The sequence below is a fragment of the Oenanthe melanoleuca genome, chromosome 2 (assembly GCF_029582105.1).
Source record: "Oenanthe melanoleuca isolate GR-GAL-2019-014 chromosome 2, OMel1.0, whole genome shotgun sequence".
Classification (NCBI taxonomy): Eukaryota; Metazoa; Chordata; class Aves; order Passeriformes; family Muscicapidae; genus Oenanthe; species Oenanthe melanoleuca.
In genome coordinates, this window is record NC_079335.1 from 890,168 (window position 1) to 912,705 (window position 22,538).

Consider the following 22,538-nt stretch of genomic DNA (forward strand, 5'->3'; position numbering starts at 1 on the left):
ATAACTGTTTAATAAGCACTGAAAATCACAGGTGGTCACAGAGTCTGATTATTGGCAAAAGTAAATAAATATTAGAAAATATTAAATTAAATATATTATTAAATATACTAAATATATATAAATATATATATAAATAATATAGATAAAATTATATATATTATATAATATATAATTATACATTACATAATAATATTTAATTATTGTATATTATTATATAATTATTATAATTATAATTATTATATATTATGGTAAAATTATATTATGTATATAATATATATTAAATTAAATTTCTTAAATGCAGATTATATTAAATATATATATAGTATATTTTTATATATAATTTTATCTATTATATAATTATTATAATTATTATATAAGATTATATATTATTTATATTATGTGTGCAATATACATAATATGTATTTATAATATGTATATTAGATAACTATTTACATATATAATTATATGTAATTATATAAATACATAGAATATATAGAATACATAGAATATAGAATATAGAATATAGAATATAGAATATAGAATATAGAATTGCATAGTATTATAATTATATAATTACTTTTTTTATATTATTAAATATCAGATATTTTGAAATGTAATATTAGAAATATCAGAAATTTAAACAGAAATTTTGGGTGAAATCCAATTTCCTCCCTTTGTGACTTTGAAAAAGTTGTTGGTTGGAATTATTTGCGTTTTTCAGGATTTATTTATCAAATTCGTCTTTTCTTATTGCAAGCACAGTTGAGCAAATATATAAATGACAGAGAATGAATTATTTTAATCAAGCCAGGTTTCTTCCAATGAAATTTTAATCATTTTCAGAAAGGCTTACCTATCTGTCCACTTTCAATTAAATCTAGTGCCACGGTGTGACTTGGGTTTGCCAAATTAAATATATTTAATTTCTTTTAGGATCAGGACCCAGGAGTAGAGACAAGGCAGGCTTAAAACTTAGAAAGGTAGGAGAAGAAATTTATTAATAACACCAAAAAAAAAAAAAAAAAATTCAGAATAAGATCCCTAGATTGTTCCCTCCTCCCCTTCATTCAACATTTCTTACCAACAAACATACAGAGAGCACTTCAGTCAGTGATACATCCAAATAATCAGTTCAGTTCACTTAAGAGAGAAAAGTCCCTTTTTGGTTCTGGCTTAGGGGGCGTCTTCACCTTCACAATCCACATCCGCCCGGGAAAATATTGCAGATTATGACTCCTCCCATTCTGTCACAGTCCTTCCAGAGCTGTGCAATGGGTTATGTCACACACATGGGGTAGTACTTTTAAAGGCAGGCTGCTGAAAAACAAGATTCTCTTCATCTCCTTCACTATCAAATGTCTCTGTTCATATTCCAGCCCCAGAACAGAGAGAGCTCCAATTCTCCAAGGCAAAAGTAAGGTCTTCTTCTCAAGCACCCCAAACCTCCCCAAGTATATTTCACAGTTTAAAGGAATTTTAGTAAAGTCACAATGCCCTCATAGCCCCACAAAAAGGTTTTCAGCTACTTATCAGTTGCATCTTTTCAATCTCTTCCCACCAGGAACTTTATCTTCATTCCACTGACTTCTGCAGTCTCCAGGCTTTATTCTCATTCAGGAGAGCTCAGGAGATCGAGGATCTTATCCAGGCATGAAGAAGTTAAAATTGTATCCAGACCGTGAAGAAGCCACGTGGGCAGTTGGAGGCCTCTCAGAACGAGGAAGGGAGAGCCTTTGGTGGACCCCCCAGTCCCTCCCTGCTCGGCCACGCCACGTGGAGAGTCGAGCCCAGGCCGCGCGGAGCCATGCGGTCAGGGCAGGGAGGGGGGGCCGGGACCATGCGGCCGGGCCGGGTCCCCCACCAAGCCGGGGCCGGGGTGCCGAGCTGGGCCCCAGGCCGAGCCCAGAGCCGGGCCGGAGCCTCCGGCCAGTGACCACCACCCCCGGAGACCGGGAGCCGAAAGAGAGAGAGCAGAGCTGATCCACTGTGATTCGTGAAAGAGAAATAACTTTTCATTGGTTTCCCGAGCTGTCCATCACCAAATCAGCTCTCTGATTGGTGCCAGCAGCTCACAGGGGAAGCCATTGCTTTGCCATTGCTTTGCCATTGCTTTGCCATTGCTGTTTGCCATTGCTTTTTCAATTGCTTTTGCCATTGACTGTTTGACATTGCTTTGACATTGCTTTGACATTGTTGTTTGCCATTGCTTTGCCATTGCTTTTGCCATTTTTGCCATTGCTTTTGCCATTGCTTTTGCCATGGCTTTTGCCATTGCTTTGCCATTGCTTTGCCATTGCTTTTGCCATTGCTTTTACCATTGCTTTGCCATTGCTTTGCCATTGCTGTTTGCCATTGATGTTTGCCATTGCTATGCCATTGCTTTGCCATTGCTTTGCCATTCCTTTGCCATTGCTTTGCCATTGCTTTTACCATTGCTTTGCCATTGCTTTTACCATTGCTTTGCCATTGCTTTGCCATTGCTTTGCCATTGCTTTGCCATTGCTTTGCCATTGCTTTGCCATTGCTTTGCCATTGATGTTTACCATTGCTTTGCCATTGTTGTTTGCATTGCTTTTCCCTTTCTTTGCCATTGCTTTTCCATTGCTTTTGCCATTACTTTTGCCATTGCTTTTGCCATTGCTTTGCCATTGCTTTGCCATTGCTTTTACCATTGCTTTGCCATTGCTTTGCCATTGCTTTGCCATTGCTTTTGCCATTGCTTTTGCCATTGCTTTTCCATTGCTTTGCCATTGCTTTGCCATTGGCTTTGCCATTGCTTTTACCATTGCTTTGCCATTGCTTTTGCCATTACTTTGCCATTGATTTGCCATTGCTTTGCCATTGCTTTGCCATTGCTTTGCCATTCCTTTGCCATTGCTTTGCCATTGCTTTTCCATTGCTGTTTGCCATTGCTTTGCCATTGCTTTGCCATTGCTTTGCCATTTCTTTGCCATTGCTTTCCCATTGCTTTGCCATTGCTTTGCCATTGCTTTGCCATTGCTTTGCCATTACTTTGCCATTGATGTTTGCCATTGCTTTGCCATTGCTTTGCCATTGCTTTGCCATTGCTTTGCCATTGCTTTTGCAATTGCTTTACCTTTGCTTTTGCCATTGCTTTGCCATTGCTTTGCCATTGCTTTGCCATTGCTTTGCCATTGCTTTGCCATAGCTTTGCCATTGCTTTGCCATTGCTTTTGCCATTGCTTTGCCATTGATGTTTACCATTGCTTTGCCATTGTTGTTTGCCATTGCTTTTCCATTGCTTTTCCATTGCTTTGCCATTGCTTTGCCATTGCTTTTACCATTGCTGTGCCATTGCTTTGCCATTGCTTTGCCATTGATGTTTACCATTGCTTTGCCATTGCTTTTCCATTGCTTAGCCATTGCTTAGCCATTGCTTTACCATTGCTTTGCCATTGCTTTGCCATTGCTTTGCCATTACATTTGCCATTGCTTTTGCCATTGCTTTGCCATTGCTTTTGCCATTGCTTTCCCATTGGTTTGCCATTGCTTTGCCATTACTTTTACCATTGCTTTGCCATTCCTGTTTGCCATTGGTTTGCCATTGTTTTGCCTTTGCTGTTTGCCATTGTTGTTTGCCATTGGTTTGCCATTGCTTTGCCATTGCTTTTGCCATTGCTTTGCCATTGCTTTGCCATTGCTTTACCATTGCTTTGCCATGCTTTTACCATTGCTTTGCCATTGCTTTGCCATTGCTTTTATATTGCTTTTGCCATTGCTTTTCCATTGCTTTGCCATTGCTTTGCCATTGCTTTTTGCCATTGCTTGCCATTGCTTAGCCATTGCTTTGCCATTGCTTTGCCATTGCTTTTCCATTGCTTTGCCATTCCTGTTTGCCATTGCTTTGCCATTGCTTTGCCATTGCATTTCCAATGCCTTTTGCTACTGATGTGCTTTGGATTAAGACCTGCTTTGGAATAAATGACCATTTTCACTATTAGTTTCTTGCTGTTTTTGAGAATACCAGATGAAGTAGGAGCCAAGAGCTTCCCAGTAGGTGCCTGTAGAGTACTGGAGGCCAAAGAACCTCACTGAATTGCTTTGCACAATGCCCCTGGTGGCCACTCTGGCCACAGTGGCTGTGGTAGCCTTGTGGCTCAGGGAGTCTTGGTGACCACGGTGGTCACAGTGGCCTTGGTGCTTATAGTGACCATGGTGGCTGGAGTGGCTGTGGTGGCTGCAGTGGTCACAGTGCCAGTGGTGGCCGCAGTGACCTCATGAAGGCCAAGGTGGCCAAGGTGGCCAGAGTGGCAGTGGTGGTCTTGGTAGTCTTGGTGGCCTCGTTTCCCTGAGTGTCCTGGTGGTCTTGGTGATCGTGGTGGCCACAGTGACCACAGTGACCTCTGTGACCTTGGTGGCCTCGTAGCTCAAAGGATCCCTGTGGCCACTGCCAGGACTGTGGTGGCCAGGAGGAGTCCTCTGAGGTGGACAGGGGCTCTGGGGATGCTCCCACCTGTGGGACAAAGAGGGGGGTCAGGGGGACCATGGGTGAGTGAGGGGATCGGGGACGGCCATAACAGGGGCTGGGGGTGACAGGAGAGATGGGGGCCATGAGGTGACAGTGACAGGGTGTGGGGAGGAGCATTGCGGGGTGCAGGGGCCAGGGAGGTCAGGGGGTCATGGTGGGAGTGAGGGGTGACAGGGCTCAGGGAAACGGGGTGACAGGGTCTCAGTGAGTGCCATGGGGATGACAGGGGATCTGGGGTGCTGTGGGGGGTGGCATTGAGTGACAGGGGATCAGGGGGTGCCATGGGGGTGACAGGGGATCTGGGGTGCCGTGGGGGGTGGCATTGAGTGACAGGGGATCAGGGGGTGCCATGGAGGCCACCCATGTCCAGCACACAGGATCTGTCCCCACAGCACTATCTGTGGAGAGGAGGGACAGGGTAGGAACATCCCCTGTCCCTGTCCCTGTCCCCTCCCAGATGTGGGGGTCCCCATCCCTGTGCCCTGGCATTGACATTCCTGTCCCCAGACTTGGTGTCCCCAGCACAGGGTGTCCTTGACTCCACACACACCATGGTTGCCCCTGTCCCTGTCCCCCGTACCCAGAGAGTGTCATTGTCCCCTGTGCCTCATCAGAGCTGTCCCCAGGGCCACAGTGGGTGTCCCCATGTCCTCAGTGGGTGTCCCCACGTCCTCAGGCTGTCCCCATGGCCCCAGTGGGTGTCCCCATGGCCCCAGTGGGTGTCCCCATGGCCCCAGTGGGTGTCCCCACGTCCTCAGGCTGTCCCCACCTTGCAGCCACTCGCAGTTGTATTTGCTGTAGGTCCCGATGGAGTCGAGGAGGATCTCCACATTCTCCCCATAATCAATGACGTTGGTGACCTTGAACTTCTCGAAGGGTGGAATCAGCACCACATCAGAGTTGGGATTTCCAGTGAATGAGTTGATGTTCACACTATGACACGTCTGCACCTGGAACACCGTGGGGGTCCTCAAACTCTCGATGTCATCATTGCAGCGCGACAACATCACGAACTGACCAAACCGGACGATGTCGCCAGGATTTGCGTTGAACTTGTACTTTGGGTCCACGTGGATCACACAGAGACATCCCTGCTCCTTCTGAGCAGCCCTCAGCGAGGCCACGGCGTCGGTCAGCAGGAAATGCAGCGTTTTGAACCGGAACTTGTCCCGGTATGCCCGGGGGGAGCGCCCGGACACGCTCACATCCTCGTTGAAAGCATTGTGCAGGTCAAACTCGTGATAGGCCATGATGGAGATGGCCTGGTCTGAGGATAACAGAGGGGACACAGGGGACCCCGTATTCCGCCACTTGTCCACTGCCTCAGACCAGCCCTTGGCAAACAGACGATTGTTCTGGAGCTCAGAGCGGTTCAGGGCCGGCAGCTCTGCCTTCATGGCAGGGCCACAGCCCCGGTACTGGTCATCGAAGGAGTCCAGGGCCATGTCCAAGGGTGTCACCATTATGGCCGTGGTGGCCACGGTCATGGCCAGCAGAGCCAGGGTGAGAGCCAGGAGGGCCATGGAGGGGAGAGGCCAATGGGACCAGTGTGGACACTGGGGGACATGGAGGGGACACTGGGAGGGTTCCTCAGTGAGGGACTGGGAGGGACGTGGGGCCAGCCCAGGGGCAAGGAAGGCACTCCTGGCCAGGAGACCCCTGAACGTGTGTGGGGTCACTGATCCCAAATCGTGGGTTAATTTTGTCTCCCCAATGTCCCCCAGCCCCAAGAGACCCCAATCCCAATCCCACAGTTCCATGGCCCCCCAAGAAGCCCAATCCTACTCCCATGATTACAATTCACCTCAGCACCCTCAGGACCCCAACCCAAATCCTGGGGTCGCTCCCTGAGCCCCTCACTGTTCCCCTCCGCCTGTCCCAGACCCCAATCCCACTCCCAGTCCCCAATTTCTTTGGTGTCACCCCAGAACCTCAACCCAAATTCAGGCAACACCCCCTACCCCCACAGTGTGTCCCATGACCCCAATCCCACTCCCACCATCCTGTGTCCACCTTCACTTTCCCCCAGTGCCCCCCCAGACCCCAATCCCACAGTCCCCTGTCCCCACCAAGTGTCCCCAGTGTCCCCCCAGCCCCTGATACCGAAATCAGCCAGAGTGAACTCCCTGGCACAGCTGGAGGTACCAGAGAGCCGGAATTCTTTATCAGCTCGGACTCACAGCGGATCTCTCAGGGTCCTGAGCTGAGGGAAACTGCAGAGGGTATTTATCCACCCTAATTATAAATATTCATTAAAGTGGGCTGCTTAGCTAACACAGAACCTGGTTTTTTCCCGTTTGATATGCTCAGCTCCTTCTGTTTTAGGGTAGAATTTTGTACCTTAGTGCAGCTGCACGCCCTTGTGACTTCAGGATGTGTTTTACACTGAGTGCCCCAACATCCTGTCTCACCTCACTTTGACCTTTTGCTATTAGTTGGCACTGCTCTTCTGTTTTACAGAACTTACTAAAAAGGGAAGTTGATTTTATATGTTTCTCCACCGGCTCCATCACGTTTATCCTGCTGTATCCCCACTTTTACATCCTTTTATGTTTTTCTGCAAATTCATCTTTCAGCCCTACCCAGCTCCTTCACTGAATAGAACCAAAACTTTCTCTTCTCTCTCTTATTTTTCACCCCCCAGGACCCCAATCCCAGGGTCCCACATCCCTCAGTGCCCCCAGTCCCCTCCCCACTGCTCACTGGGTTGCTGTCACACCCCAGACACCAAATGGGGTCCCCTATCAGATGACATCCCTGTAGGCACCCCGAGCCTCAGGATGATCTCTTGAGGGAGTTTCCTGTCTGTGTTGGTGTGGCAGGAGAAGTTCTGGGCCCCAAAAAAGGGATCCACCAACACCTGGAGATACCTGAACCCTTCCTGGCATGGTAGCTCAGAAAATCCATTTTCCTGCTACCCTGGGACTGTTTCCTCTTTCAGCGATCCCTGGGGGTGATGGGTTTGAGCTCAAAGGGTTAATTTATCAGGAATTAACACCAGGGTTCTTTATTGCCAGGCAATTTCTCCCATGGATTTGACAATCTCCACGCTGCTGGAATGTGTCACGCCCCTTCTTTGGCTGCTGTCGAGGAAGGACAATTTTTCCTGTTGATATTTAATCAGAGATCAACGTGCTGTGAATAGATTTCCTTCTTTCCATGTGGCTCCACGGGCACGAGCAACGCCCAAAGCAGATCTCAAGTGAGTTCCTCTTTTCCTGCTGCAATGGTGGAACCCAGAAAAGTTTTGAACTTTCTTTGATTTCTGACACTGATCCCCAGGAGAGCACTGCCTTGGAAAAGGCTCCAAATTTGAGTGATAAATTCACTGGTGTGTAGCTGAAACAGAAGTGTGCAATTTCACACAGTGAAAGGTTTTGAACTCGGGATTTTGAGAATATAGTAAGAGGCGTGGGACAGATGGAGATTCTTAGGTGTCGTCTCTCTCTTCTTCTTCCCTCTTCATTCTTCTCCGTGATTTCTGGCAGCAGTTTCTGGTTGGACAGTCAGTGCTGCACTGCAGGTCACAGTGTTTGGTTATTGGGTCAAAAGTATAAATAATATAGGTTATTATTAATTATTAATTATTATAGTTATAATTAACTGTTTATTAAACAGTTTAGCTTTAAAAGACCTTTTAACTCACTAGATTCATCTCCATTTTTCTCACTTTTAGCTGGTAGCTAGAGATGCAGCAGAACTCTCTGTGCTTTAAATAAGATTTAATAAACAACCAAGTCCGAATGAAAAATTCGGCTCCTCCTTGTTTCTAATCCAGGCTCAGAGTGAAGGCAGAAGAAAATTAAGACGAGCCACTAATTAGGTGCTAATTAGACCCAGGGGGGCTCTGGGGGGTTTGGGGGGTCCCAAGGGGTTTTTGGGGGTATTTTTGGGGTTTTTGGGGGGATTTCGGGGGTCCCTGTTCGGTTTCGGGGTCCCTGTGGGGATGAGGGTGGGGGAGGGGCGTGGGGAAACCCACGTGACCCCCCCGAATCCCCGCCCCTCCCCCCCCTCCCAGTGCCAGGCACCGGCGGGAGCGGCGACAAAGGGACATTGATGGGGAAACTGGGAGGGTCTGAGAAGGAACTGGGATGGACTGGGATGGACTGGGAGGAGATAATATGATACTGGGATGGACTGGGATGGATTGGGATGAACTTTGGGAACCTTACTGGTGAGACTGGGAGCACTGGGATGGGACTGGGAGGGACTGGGATACACTGGGATGGGATAGTGGGATACTGGGATGGACTGGGATGGACTGGGATGGGATTAGGAGGGAACTGGGAAGGAACTGGGAAGGAACTGGGATGGATTGGGAGGGACTGGGATGAACTTTGGAAACCTTACTGGTGAGACTGGGAGCACTGGGATCGGACTGGGAGAGACTGGGAGGGACTGGGAGGGAACTGGGATGTACTGGGATGAACTGGGAGGGGACAATGGGATACTGGGATGGACTGGGGGGAACTGGGAGGGAACTGGGATGTACTGGGATGGACTGGGAGGGATAATGGGATACTGGGAAAGACTGGGAGGGAAATGGGAGGGACTGGGAGCGACTGGGAGGGGATTGGGGGGGACTGGGATGAACTTTGGGAACCTTACTGGTGAGACTGGGAGCACTGGGATGGGACTGGGATGGACTGGGATGATCTGGGATGGACTGGTGGGGAATGGGATTAACTTTGGAATCCTTACTGGTGAGACTGGGAGCACTGGGATCGGACTGGGAGGGAACTGAGTAGAAACTGGGATGTACTGGGAGGGGACAATGGGATACTGGGATGGACTGGGGTGGAGTGGGAGGGAACTGGGATGTACTGGGATGGACTGGGAGGGGAGAATGGGATACTGGGAAAGACTGGGAGGGAACTGGGAGGGACTGGGAGCGACTGGGATGGGGATTGGGAGGGGGACTGGGATGAACTTTGGAAACCTTACTGGTGAGACTGGGAACACTGGGATGGGACTGGGATGGACGGGGAAGGAACTGGGAGACACTGGGAGAGACTGGGAGGGAAAAAGCAATTTATCCATTGGGAAAATCAATTTATTCACTGGAAAAAATCAATTAATTCATTGGGAAAATCAATCAATTCATCGGGAATTCTAATTTCCAGCTGAGTTAAGGAATTTCGACCCTGTGCTGCTTTCCGTACAAACGGCCTTCCCACAATCCCTTGCTCCTGGGATCCCTCCGTTTCCGGCAGCATCCCCGCCTCCCATTGGCTGACCGCTTCCACCTCCCATTGTTCGCAGCGCTGATTGGCTGTTCGAGCTGTCAATCACACCGGTTCCCAGGCGGCGCCGCCATGTTGTGTGTCCCGATGCAGCCGCCATATTGAGTGATCCGACGCCGCCGCCATCTTGTGCGTCCCCACCACAGCGGCGCAGGGGGACGCGGCAGAGCCGCAGCTGATGGCGGTGCGGGTCCCAACAGCGGCCAAGCACCCGAGAGCGGCACCGGCCCCGCCTGTTTTCGTACCCTAATTAACACCGTAGCTTAATTAGACCCGCGTGAGAGCGCGTACGGCGCTTTTCCGTACAACCCTCTCCCTGTGTCCATTTCCGGCAGAATCCCCGCCTTCCATTGGCTGGCCGCTTCCACCTCCCGCTATCCGCAGCGCTGATTGGCTGTTCGAGCTGTCAATCACAGCGGTTGCCAGGCGGCGGCGCCACCGGCTGTGGCTCTGCCGCCTCCTCCTGCGCCGCTGTGGTCGGGTCACACAATATGGCGGCAGCATTCTCGCCTCCTATTGGCTGGCAGCTTCCACCTCCAAGTATCCACAGCGCTGATTGGCTGCCCCACCGTTGCCAAGCAACACCGCCATGGCGGCGCAGGCCAAAACGGAGGAGGCGAGCAACAACGATGCCGCAGCCGCCGTGGCGCTGTCAGAACTCACCGCGCTGCTCTCTCCATCCTCCCCCGCCGCTCCCGCAGCAGCCGAAGCCGCTCTGGCGCTGTCGGGCAGCGCTTCAGGCCGGGCTCTGCTCGCCTCGAACCCCGCGGCCTTGTCGGCCTTGTCCGCCATGGCCGCCTCGGGCTCGCGTGGGGCGCTGCCCGCGTTGTCCGCGCTGGTGAACGCGAGCTCCGAGCGCGCCGCGCGGGAGCCGCTCCTCGCTGCCTTACCCTCGTTCTTGCCTCTCCTGCCGAGCTCCGGGGCCGCCTGCGGAGTGCTGGCCAATCTGTGTCGCGACATGGAGGCGGTTCCGCGGGTGGTGGCGGCGCTGGGGCCCGGAGCGGAGCCGCTGCTGCGGGCGCTGAGCGCGGAGCGGCCGCCGGAGGAGCTCGGGGCGGCGGTGTGCAACCTGAGCCGGGCCCGGGAGGGGCGGGCAGCGCTGCTGGAGCCGTCCGGGTAAATATCGGGTATCGCGATAGTGGGGTATCGCTATATTGGGGTATCGCGATATTGGGGTACCGCGATATTGGGATATCGGGATATTGGGATATCGGGATATTGGGATATTGTGATATTGTAACCTGAGCCGGGCCTGGGAGGGGCGGGCAGCGCTGCTGGAGCCGTCCGGGTGAGTGTGGGGTATCGCGATAGTGGGGTATCGGGTATATTGGGGTATTGGGGTATTGGGGTATTGGGGTATCGGGATAGTGTAACCTGAGCCGGGCCCGGGAGGGGCGGGCAGCGCTGCTGGAGCCTTCCGGGTAAATATCGAGTATCGCGATATTGGGGTATCGCTATATTGGGGTACCGCGATATTGGGATATGGGATATCGGGATATTGGGGTATCGGGATATTGGGATATTGTGATATTGTAACCTGAGCCGGGCCCGGGAGGGGCGGGCAGCGCTGCTCGAGCCGTCCGGGTAAATATCGGGTATCGCGATAGTGGGGTATTGGGGTATCGGGATATTGGGGTATCGGGATATTGGAATATTGGGGTATGGGATATGGGATATTGGGATATGGGATATCGGGTATGGGATATGGGATATTGGGATATTGGGATATTGGGATATTGGGATATGGGATATGGGATATGGGATATGGGATATGGAATTGCAGTCATTAATTGTGATTAATTTGTTAATTGTTAATTGCAGGCGGGTGCTGCGGGTGCTGCTGGCGCTGGATGTTGGGATATGGGATATGGGATATTGGGATATGGGATATTGGGATATTGGGATATGGGATATTGGGATATGGGATATGGGATATGGGATATTGGGATATGGGATATGGGATATTGGGATATGGGATATTGGGATATTGGGATATGGGATATTGGGATATGGGATATGGGATATTGGGATATTGGGATATTGGGATATGGGATATTGGGATATTGGGATATGGGATATTGGGATATGGGATATTGGGATATTGGGATATTGGGATGTGGAATATGGGATATTGGGATATGTAATTGCAGTCATTAATTGTGATTAATTTAACTCCAGGCGGGTGCTGCGGGCGCTGCTGCCGCTGGATGTTGGGATATGGGATATGGGATATGGGATATGGGATATGGGATATTGGGATATGGGATATTGGGATATTGGGATATGGGATATTGGAATTTTGGGATATTGGGATATGGGATATTGGGATATGGGATATGGGATATGGGATATGGGATAATGGGATATGGGATATGGGATATGGGATATGGGATTGGGATATGGGATATGGGATATGGGAAATGGGATATGGGATATGGGATATGGGATATGGGAAATGGGATATGGGATATGGGATATGGGATATGGGATATTGGGATATTGGGATATTGGGATATTGGGATTTGGGATGTGGAATATTGGGATATTGGGATATGGAATTGCAGTCATTAATTGTGATTAATTTAACTCCAGGCGGGTCCTGCGGGCGCTGCTGGCGCTGGATGTTGGGATATTGGGATATGGAATATTGGGATATTGGGATATTGGGATATTGGGATATTGGGATATGGGATATTGGGATATTGGGATATGGGATATTGGGATATTGGGATATTGGGATATGGGATATTGGGATATTGGGATATTGGGATATTGGGATATGGGATATGGGATATTGGGATATGGGATATGGGATATTGGGATAAGGGATATGGGATATGGGATATTGGGATATGGGATATGGGATATTGGGATATTGGGATATGGGATATTGGGATATTGGGATATTGGGATATGGGATATTGGGATATTGGGATATTGGGATATGGAATTGCAGTCATTAATTGTGATTAATTTAACTCCAGGCGGGTCCTGCGGGCGCTGCTGGCGCTGGATGTTGGGATATTGGGATATGGAATATTTGGCATTTGGGATATTGGGATATGGGATATGGGATATTGGGATATGGGATATTGGGATATGGGATATTGGGATATGGGATATTGGGATATGGGATATTGGGATATTGGGATATTGGGATAGTGGAATATTGGGATATTGGGATATGGAATTGCAGTCATTAATTGTGATTAATTTAACTCCAGGCGGGTCCTGCGGGCGCTGCTGGCGCTGGATGTTGGGATATTGGGATATGGGATGTGGGATATTGGGATATTGGGATATTGGGATATTGGGATATTGGGATATGGGATATTGGGATATGGAATTGCAGTCATTAATTGTGATTAATTTGTTAATTGTTAACTCCAGGCGGGTGCTGCGGGCGCTGCTGCCGCTGCTGCAGGGGCCGCACTCGGCCCAGCTGAGGAGAGGAGTGGTGGGAGCCCTCAGGAACTGCTGCTTCCAGCATGGTGAGGGATAAATAAAATAAAATAAAATAAAATAAAATAAAATAAAATAAAATAAAATAAAATAAAATAAAATAAAATAAAAATAGAAATAAAAATAAAAATAGAAATTAAAATGAGAGGAGTGGTGGGAGCCCTGAGGAACTGCTGCTTCCAGCATGGTGAGGGATAAATAAAATAAAATAAAATAAAATAAAATAAAATAAAATAAAATAAAATAAATAAAAATAAAATTAAAGTAGAAATAAAAATAAAAATAGAAATTAAAATGAAAGTAAAAATAAAAATAAAAATAAAAATAAAAATAAAAATAAAAATAAAAATAAAAATGAGAGGAGTGGTGGGAGCCCTGAGGAACTGCTGCTTCCAGCATGGTGAGGGATAAATAAAATAAAATAAATAAAAATGAATATAAAATAAATAAAAATAAAATAAAATAAAATAAAACTAGAATTAAAAATAAAAATATAAATAAAAATGAGAGGAGTGGTGGGAGCCCTGAGGAACTGCTGCTTCCAGCATGGTGAGGGAATGAAATAAAATATATATTAAAAAAATAAAAATAAAATAAAATTAGAAATAGAAATAAAAATAAAAATAAAATTAGAAATAGAAATAAAAATAAAAATAAAAGTAAAAATAAAAATAAAAATAATAATGAGAGGAGTGGTGGGAGCCCTCAGGAACTGCTTCTTCCAGCATGCTGAGTGAATAAAATAAAATAAAATAAAATAAAATAAAATAAAATAAAATAAAATAAAATAAAAATATAAGTAAAAATAAAAATTTAAATAAAAATAGAAAAACAAATAAAACCAAAAATGGCTGGAATTCCAAATGAAATCCTGGAATTCCACAATCCAACCTCCCAAAAAATAAAAAACTTGCAGAAAATCCCTCCAGCTTCATCCCAACCAGGTGAAAAAATTCCCAAATTTCCCCAGAATTCCCAAATTTCCCCAGAATTCCCAAATTTCCCCAGAATTCCCAAAATTAATTTATTTTTTTTCCCCAGAGCACCACGAGTGGCTGCTGGGGGAGGAGGTGGAGGCGCTGCCGGCGCTGCTGCTGCCCCTGGCCGGGAGCCTGGAGCTGGGGGAGCAGGAGATGGAGGGTGAGAGGGAATTTGGGGAATTTTGGGAATTTTTTGGGATGTGGATTTTGGGGATTTTGGGGAGTTTTGGGATGTGGATTTTGGGGATTTTGGGTGGAATCGCTGCTGCTGCCCCTGGCCGGGAGCCTGGAGCTGGGGGAGCAGGAGATGGAGGGTGAGAGGAATTTTGGGAGTTTTGGGAATTTTTTGGGAATTCTGGGATGGGGATTTTTTGGGGATTTTGGGATGTGGATTTTGGGGATTTTGGGGATTTTGGGTGGAATCGCTGCTGCTGCCCCTGGCTGGGAGCCTGGAGCTGGGGGAGAGAGAGATGGAGAGTGAGAGGGAATTTTGGGAATTTTGGGAATTTTGGGGATTTTTTGGGAATTCTGGGATGTGGAATTTGGGGATTTTGGGATGTGGATTTTGGGGATTTTGGGAAGTCTGGGATGTGGGTTTTGGGAATTTTTTTGAATTTTGAGGTGGGGATCCCGGGAATTTCAGGATGTAGATCCCCAGGAATTTTGGGAATTTTGGGGATTTTGGGAATTTTGGGATGTGGATTTTGGGGATTTTGGGGATTTTGGGATGTGGACTATGGGAATTTTTTGGGAATTTTGGGATGTGGGTTTTGGGAATTTTGGGAATTCTGGGATGGGAATTTTGGGAATTTTGGGATGTGGGTTTTGGGAATTTTGGGAATTTTGGGATGTGGATTTTGGGGATTTTTGGGATGTGGATTTTGGGGATTTTGGGAAGTCTGGGATGTGGGTTTTGGGAATTTTTTGGAATTTATGGGGTGGGGATCCCGGGAATTTCAGGATGTAGATCCCCAGGAATTTTGGGAATTTGGGGAATTTTGGGATGTGGATTTTGGGGATTTTGGGGATTTTGGGATGTGGACTATGGGAATTTTTTGGGAATTTTGGGATGTGGACTATGGGGATTTTTTGGGAATTTTGGGATGTGGGTTTTGGGAATTTTGAGAATTTTGGGAATTTTGGGATGTGGATTTTGGGGATCCCAGGGATTTTGGGAATTTTGGGATGAGAATCCCAAAAATTTTGGCATGGGGATCCCATGAATTTTGGAGATTTTGGGGATTTTGGGATGTGGATTTTGGGGATTTTGGGGATTTTGGGTGGAATCGCTGCTGCTGCCCCTGGCCGGGAGCCTGGAGCTGGGGGAGAGAGAGATGGAGAGTGAGAGGGAATTTTGGGAATTTTGGGAATTTTGGGAATTTTTTGGGAATTCTGGGATGTGGAATTTGGGGATTTTGGGATGTGGATTTTGGGGATTTTGGGAAGTCTGGGATGTGGGTTTTGGGAATTTTTTTGAATTTTGGGGTGGGGATCCCGGGAATTTCAGGATGTAGATCCCCAGGAATTTTGGGAATTTTGGGGGTTTTGGGATGTGGATTTTGGGCATTTTGGGGATTTTGGGATGTGGACTATGGGAATTTTTTGGGAATTTTGGGATGTGGGTTTTGGGAATTTTGGGAATTTTTTGGGAATTCTGGGATGTGGAATTTGGGGATTTTGAGGATTTTGGGAAGTCTGGGATGTGGGTTTTGGGAATTTTTTGGAATTTATGGGGTGGGGATCCCGGGAATTTCAGGATGTAGATCCCCAGGAATTTTGGGAATTTGGGGAATTTTGGGATGTGGATTTTGGGGATTTTGGGGATTTTGGGATGTGGACTATGGGAATTTTTTGGGAATTTTGGGATGTGGGTTTTGGGAATTTTGGGAATTTTTTGGGAATTCTGGGATGTGGAATTTGGGGATTTTGAGGATTTTGGGAAGTCTGGGATGTGGGTTTTGGGAATTTTTTGGAATTTATGGGGTGGGGATCCCGGGAATTTCAGGATGTAGATCCCCAGGAATTTTGGGAATTTTGGGGATTTTGGGAATTTTGGGATGTGGCTTTTGGGGATCCCAGAGATTTTGGGATGAGAATCCCAAAAATTTTGGCATGGGGATCCCATGAATTTTGGAGATTTTGGGGATTTTGGGATGTGGATTTTGGGGATTTTGGGAAGTCTGGGATGTGGGTTTTGGGAATTTTTTGAATTTTGGGGTGGGGATCCCAGGAATTTCAGGATGTAGATCCCCAGGAATTTTGGGAATTTTGTGGATTTTGGGCATTTTGGGGATTTTGGGATGTGGATTTTGGTAGTTTTGGGAATTTTGGGATGTGGGTTTTGGGAATTTTGAGAATTTTGGGAATTTTGGGATGTGGATTTTGGGGATCCCAGGGATTTTCGGAATTTTGGGATGAGAATCCCAAAAATTTTGGCATGGGGATCCCATGAATTTTTGAGATTTTGGGGATTTTGAGATGTGGATTTGGGAATTTTGGGAATTTTGGGATGAGGATCCAGGGGATTTTGGGAATTTCAGGATCTCAGGATTTTGGGATCCCAGGAATTTTGAATTTTGGGAATTTTGGGATGGGGATCCCAGGAATTTTGGGAATTTTTGGGATGGGCATCTTGGGAATTCTGGAAATTTCAGAATGGAGACGCCAAAAATTTTGGGATGAGCATCCTGAGGATTTTGGGAATTTTGGGATGGCGATTTCGGGCTGAGGATCCCAGGGATTTTGGGATGGAGAATCCTGGGAATTTTGGGAATTTTTGGGAATTTTTGGGAATTCCAGAGTTGTTTTTCCCCCCCAGAGCTCCCTCTGGATCTGCAGTTCCTGCCCCCCGAGCACCAGAGGGAGGAGGAGCCCGAAATCAGGAAAATGCTGCTGGAGACGCTGCTGCTGGTGGGAAATTTGGGAATTTTGGGGGAATTTTGGGAATTTGGGGAGGTCTGGGGGAAGTCAGGAAGGAATTTTGGGGTTTTCAGGAAGAATTTTTGGGGTTTTGGGAGGAATTTTGGGATTTTACAGGAGGAATTTTGAGGTTTCAGGGAGATATTTTGGGGTTTTCATGAAGAATTTTGGGGGTTTTGGGAGAATTTTTGGGGTTTCTGGGAGAAATTTTTGGGTTTCTGGGAAAATTTTGGGGTTTCTGGAAAGAATTTTGGGGGTCCCAGGAAGAATTTTTGGGGTTCCCAGGAGGAATTTTGGGGTTTTCAGGAAGAATTTTGGGGGTTTCTGGGAAGAATTTTGGGGGTTTTGGGAGAATTTTTGGGGTTTCCAGGAAGAATTTTGGAGTTTCCTGAGGAATTTTTGGGGTTTTGGGAGGAATTTTGGGATTTTCCAGGAGGAATTTTGGGGTTTCTGGGAGATATTTTGGGGTTTTTGGGAAGAATTTTGGGGTTTTCAGGTGGAATTTTGGGGTTCCCAGGTGGAATTCTGGGGTTTCTGTGAGAAATTTTTGGGTTTCTGGGAAAATTTTGGGGTTTCTGGAAAGAATTTTGGGGTTCCCAGGAGGAATTTTGGGATTTTCAGGAAGAATTTTTGGATTCAAGGAGGAATTTTGGGGTTTCTGAGAAAATTTTGGGTTCAGGGAGGAATTTTTGGGGTTCCCAGGTGGAATTTTGGGGTTTTCAGGAAGAATTTTGGGATTTCCTGAGGAATTTTTGGGGTTCAGGGAGAAATTTTAGGATTTTAGGGAGGAAATTTGGGATTTCAAAGAGGAATTTTTGGGTTTCTGGGAAAATTTTGGGTTCAGAGAGGAATTTTTGGGATTTCCAGGAGGAATTTTTGGGGGTTTGGGGAGAATTTTGGGGTTCAGGGAGAATTTTGGGGTTTCCAGGAGAAATTTTGGGATTTCCAGAAGAATTTGGGGGTTTTCAGAAAGAATTTTGGGGGTTTTGGGAGGAATTTTGGGGGTTCAGGGTGGAATTTTTGGGTTTCTGGGAAGAATTTTGGGGCTCAGGAAGGAATTTTTGGGGTTTTCAGGAAGAATTTTGGGGGTTTGGGGAGAATTTTGGGGTTCAGGGAGGTTTTGGGGTTTCCAGGAAAAATTTTTGGGGTTTCTGGGAGGAATTTTTGGGTTTCTGGGAAAATTTTGGGTTTTCTGGGAAGAATTTTGGGGTCCCAGGAGGAAATTTTGGGGTTTCCAGGTAGAATTTTGGGGGTTTTGGGAGGAATTTTGGGGTTCAGGGAGAAATTTTGGGAATTTGATGAAATCTTGGTGGGATTCAAGAAGGAATTTTGGATTTTCCAGGAGGAATTTTGGGGTTTCTGGGAGAAATTTTGGGATTTCCAGGAAGAATTTTGGGATTTCTTGAAGATTTTTGGCTTTTTTCACAATTTTTTGGGGATCCCTTGAGAAATTTTGGATTCCTTGACAAATTTTTAGGTTCCTTGTGGAATTTTGGGGTTCCATGCATTTTTTTTTTTTTTTGAGGAGTTTCAGGAGCTCCATGAAAAGTTTTTGGGTTTTTTTGAGGCATTTTTGGGGTTTCTTGTGGATTTTTTTGGCATTTTATGAGGAAATTTTGGGGTTTCTTGAGGAATTTTTGGGGTTCAGTGAAGATTTTTGGAGCTCCTTGAGGAATTTTGGGATTCCTTGATGATTTTTGGCTTCTTTCACCATTTTTGGGGGATTCCTTGAGGAATTTTTGGGATTTCTTGAGAAATTTTGGAGGTTCCTTGAGGCTTTTTTTGGCTTTTTTCAGGATTTTTTTGGGGGTTCCTGGAGGAATTTTTGGGGTTTTCTCAGAAATTTTGGGGTTTCTTGAGGAGTTTTTTGGGTTCAATGAAGATTTTTGGGGATTCCTTGAGGATTTTTGGGGTTTTTGTGAGAAATTTTTGGCTTTTTTCAGTTTTTTTTTGGGGTGGGATTCTGGAGGGATTTTTGGGGTTTCTTGAGGAATTTTGGAGGTTCCTTGAGGTTTTTTTTGGCTCCTTGGGGGATTTTTTTTTGGTTTCTTGCTAAATTCTTTGGGTTCCTTGATAAATTCTTGGATTCCTTGAAGAATTTTTGGGATTCCATGAAAAAATTTGGGAGTTTCTGAGGAAAAATTTTTCGAGTTTCTTGGCGGTTTTTAGGGTGGAAAAACGCGAATTTTTAAGGTTTTGCGTTGGGTTTTTTTTTTTATTATTTTTTTGGGAAATTTGGGGTTTCCAACCACCCTAAAAATCCAAAAATTCCCGAATTTTTTGTTTTTTCTCCCAAAAGCTGACGGCCACCAAGGCTGGGCGTGGCCAGGTGAGATCCCAGGGCTGTTACCTGGTGCTGAGGGAGCTGCACAGGTGGGAAAAGGAGCCCCAGGTGCTCAGAGCCTGCGAGAACGTCATCCAGGTGAGGGGGAATGCTGGGAAATTTGGGAATTTTGGAGGATTTTTGGGAATTTTGGGGGATTTTTGGGGAATTTTTGAGATTTTCGGGGAATTTTTAGGAATTTTTTGGGGAATTTTTGAGATTTTTTGGGAATTTTTAGGAATTTTTTGGGGAATTTTTAGGAATTTTTAGGAATTTTTTGGGGAATCTTTGGGAATTTTTTGGGATTTTTTATTGGGAATTTTTGGGAATATCTTGGGGAATTTGAAGAATTTTTTGGGAGTTTTGGAGGATTTTAGGGAATTTGTGGGATTTTTTTTGAGAATTTTTTGGAATTTTTAGGAATTCTTTTGGAATTTTTGGGAATTTTTTGGAAATTTTTAGGAATCTTTTGGGAATTTTTTTGGAATTTTTAGGAATCTTTTGGGAATTTTTTTGGAATTTTTAGGAATTTTTGGGGAATATTTTAGGGAATTTATGGGGAATTTTTGGGGAATTTTGGGGAATTTTCTGGGAAATTTTGGGGAATTTTGGGAGAAAATTTTGAGATTTTTTGGGAATTTTGGGGAATTTTTGGGATTTTTTGGGGGAATTTTTTAGGAATTTTTGAGATTTTGGGGGATTTTTTGGGGAATTTTTGGGAATTTTTTAGGAATTTTGGGGAATTTGGAGGAATTTTGGAGAATTTTTTGGGAATTTTGGGGAGTTTTTGGGGATTTTTTGTGAATATCTTGGAGAATTTGGGGAATTTTTTGGAAATTTTTTTGGAATTTTGGGGAATTTTTTTTAATTTTTGGGAATTTTGGGGGGAATTTTTTGGGAATTTTCGGAAAATTTTTCGGATTTTTTTGGGAATTTTTATGAATTTTTTTGGGAACTTTTTGGGGAATTTTGGGGAATTTTTTGGGAACTTTTGGTAATTTTTTGGAAATTTTTAGGGATCTTTTGGGAATTTTTAAGAATTTTGGGGAAATTTTTCTGATATTTTTGGGAGTTTTGGGGAATTTTTTTGTGAAATTTGGGGGAAATTTGGGGAATTTTGGGGGTTAATTTTTTGGGAATTTTTTGGAATTTTTTAGGAATTTTTGAGAATTTTGGGGATTTTTGGGGAATTTTGGGGATTTTTTTTGAGAATTTTGGGGAATTTGGAGGAATTTTGGAGAATTTTTTGGGCATTTTGTGGAATTTTTTGGGGTTTTTGGGGGGAATTTTTGTGAATTTTGGGAAATTTTTTGGGAAATTTTTGGGGAATTTTTTTGGGAATTTTTGGGATTTGTTTTGAGGATTTTTTTAAATTTTGGGGAATTTTTTGGCAATTTTTGGGGAATTTTTCTGAATTTTTTGGGGGAATTTTTGGGAATTTGTTTGGAATTTTGGGGCATTTTTCAGGAATTTTTGGGGGAATATTTTGGAATTTTGGGGCATTTTTTGGGAATTTTGGGGGGAATTTTTTGAGAATTTGGGGGAAATTTTGAGGGAATTTTTTGGGAATTTGAGGGAATTTTTGGGGGATCTTTTGGGGATTTTTTTGGAAATTTTGGATGGGTTCTCTCAGGAATTTGGGGATGGGGAATCCCATGAATTTCCAGAAACCCCATTCCCAAATTTTTGTTTTGTTTTTTTTTGGGAATTCCGGCAGGTGCTGATCGGGGACGAGCCCGAGGCGGGGATGGAGAATCTGCTGGAGGTGACAATTCCCCAGGAGCTGGAGCAGCAGCTGGCACAGCTGGACAGGGACACCCAGGAGGGGACAGGGACAGGGAGGTGACACCCAGGGGACACCAAAACGACACCAGGAACCCTTGAGGGGACACCGGGGTGGCCCCAAAACCCGTTTTAGTGACAATGGGGTGTCCCCAAAAAGCCACCACGGTGACAATGAAATGTCCCCAAAAAGCCACCACGGTGACAATGAAATGTCCCCATGGGGCCATGGTGGTGACAGTGACACTGGAACGTCCCCAAAAAGCCACCGAGGTGACACTGGGATGGTGTCCCCAAAAACCATCATGGTGACAATAAAGTGTCCCCAAAAATCCATTTTGGTGACCCTGGGGTGTCCCCAAGGATCCATGGTGGTGACAATGGGATGGTGTCCCCAAAAACCCGTTTTAGTGACAATGGGATGTCCCCAAAAAGCCACCACGGTGACAGTGGGGTGTCCCCAAGGATCCATGGTGGTGACAATGGATTGATGTCCCCAAAAACCTGTTTTAGTGACAATGGGATGTCACCAAAAAGCCACCACAGTGACAATGGGAAGTCCTTGAGGAGCCATCATGGTGACAGTGACACTGGAATGTCCCCAAAAAGCCACCGTGGTGACACTGGGATGGTGTCCCCAAAAACCACCGAGGTGACAATAAAGTGTCCCCAAAAAGCCACCACGGTGACAATGGGGTGTCCTTGAGGAGTCACCTTGGTGACAATAAGGTGTCCCCAAAAATCCATTTTGGTGACACTGGGGTGTCCCCAAGGGTCCGTGGTGGTGACAATAAAGTGTCCCCAAAAAGTCACCACGGTGACAATGGGATGTCCCCAAAAAGCCACCAGGGTCACAGTGGGATGTCCCCAAGGGTCCATGGTGGTGGCAATGGGATCATGTCCCCAAAAATCCATTTTAATGACAATGGGATGTCCTGAAGTGTCACCATCTTGGTGACATGGGGTTGGTGGCCCCAAGGGTCCATGGTGGTGGCACGAGTGTCCCCAAAAACCTTCGTGGTGACCATGGGATGTCCCCAATGGTCACCATGGTGACACTGGGGTGTCCCCAAGTCACCCCCAAACTCAGCGAATTAAAGGATTTCACCCCAAATCTGCTGTGGCCTCCTCAGGGCTGGGGACACTGAGGGGATTTGGGGACATTTGGGGACACTGGGAGCAGAATCTGGGGACATCTGAGGGAATTTGGGAGAAATTTGGGGACATCTGAGGGGATTTGGGGACATTTGGGGACACTGGGAGGAAATTGGGGACATGGGGAGAGGATTTGGGGACGTTTTGGGACATTTGGGGACATTGGGGCCAAATTTGGGGACATT

General features: G+C 46.0%; 2 protein-coding genes across 4 annotated transcripts; one reads left to right on the forward strand and one right to left on the reverse strand.

Moving 5' to 3' along the window:
* Positions 1-4,388: 4,388 nt before the first annotated feature.
* On the reverse strand, positions 4,389-6,675 carry LOC130249871 (erythroblast NAD(P)(+)--arginine ADP-ribosyltransferase-like). Its single transcript, XM_056485022.1, has 3 exons — positions 6,593-6,675; positions 5,259-6,045; positions 4,389-4,474 (listed from the first exon to the last, which is right to left on the reverse strand). Exons 2-3 carry the CDS (start codon positions 6,010-6,012, stop codon positions 4,389-4,391), a joined length of 840 nt encoding a protein of 279 aa, XP_056340997.1. The 5' UTR covers positions 6,013-6,045; positions 6,593-6,675.
* Positions 6,676-9,531: 2,856 nt separating this feature from the next.
* HGH1 (HGH1 homolog) lies at positions 9,532-22,309 on the forward strand. Of its 3 annotated transcripts, XR_008839760.1 has the most exons (7): positions 9,532-10,848; positions 13,123-13,223; positions 14,236-14,334; positions 16,993-17,084; positions 19,393-19,515; positions 21,134-21,366; positions 21,472-21,671. XR_008839760.1 is itself a non-coding variant. In XM_056483849.1 (6 exons), exons 1-6 carry the CDS (start codon positions 10,322-10,324, stop codon positions 21,260-21,262), a joined length of 1,071 nt encoding a protein of 356 aa, XP_056339824.1. In that variant the 5' UTR covers positions 9,532-10,321; the 3' UTR covers positions 21,263-22,309. The 3 variants fall into 3 exon arrangements, 2 of the variants coding, with proteins under 2 accessions (XP_056339824.1, XP_056339825.1); XM_056483849.1 differs by having other exon boundaries at positions 21,134-22,309; XM_056483850.1 differs by lacking the exon at positions 19,393-19,515 and having other exon boundaries at positions 21,134-21,677.
* The last annotated feature ends 229 nt before the right edge of the window (positions 22,310-22,538 follow it).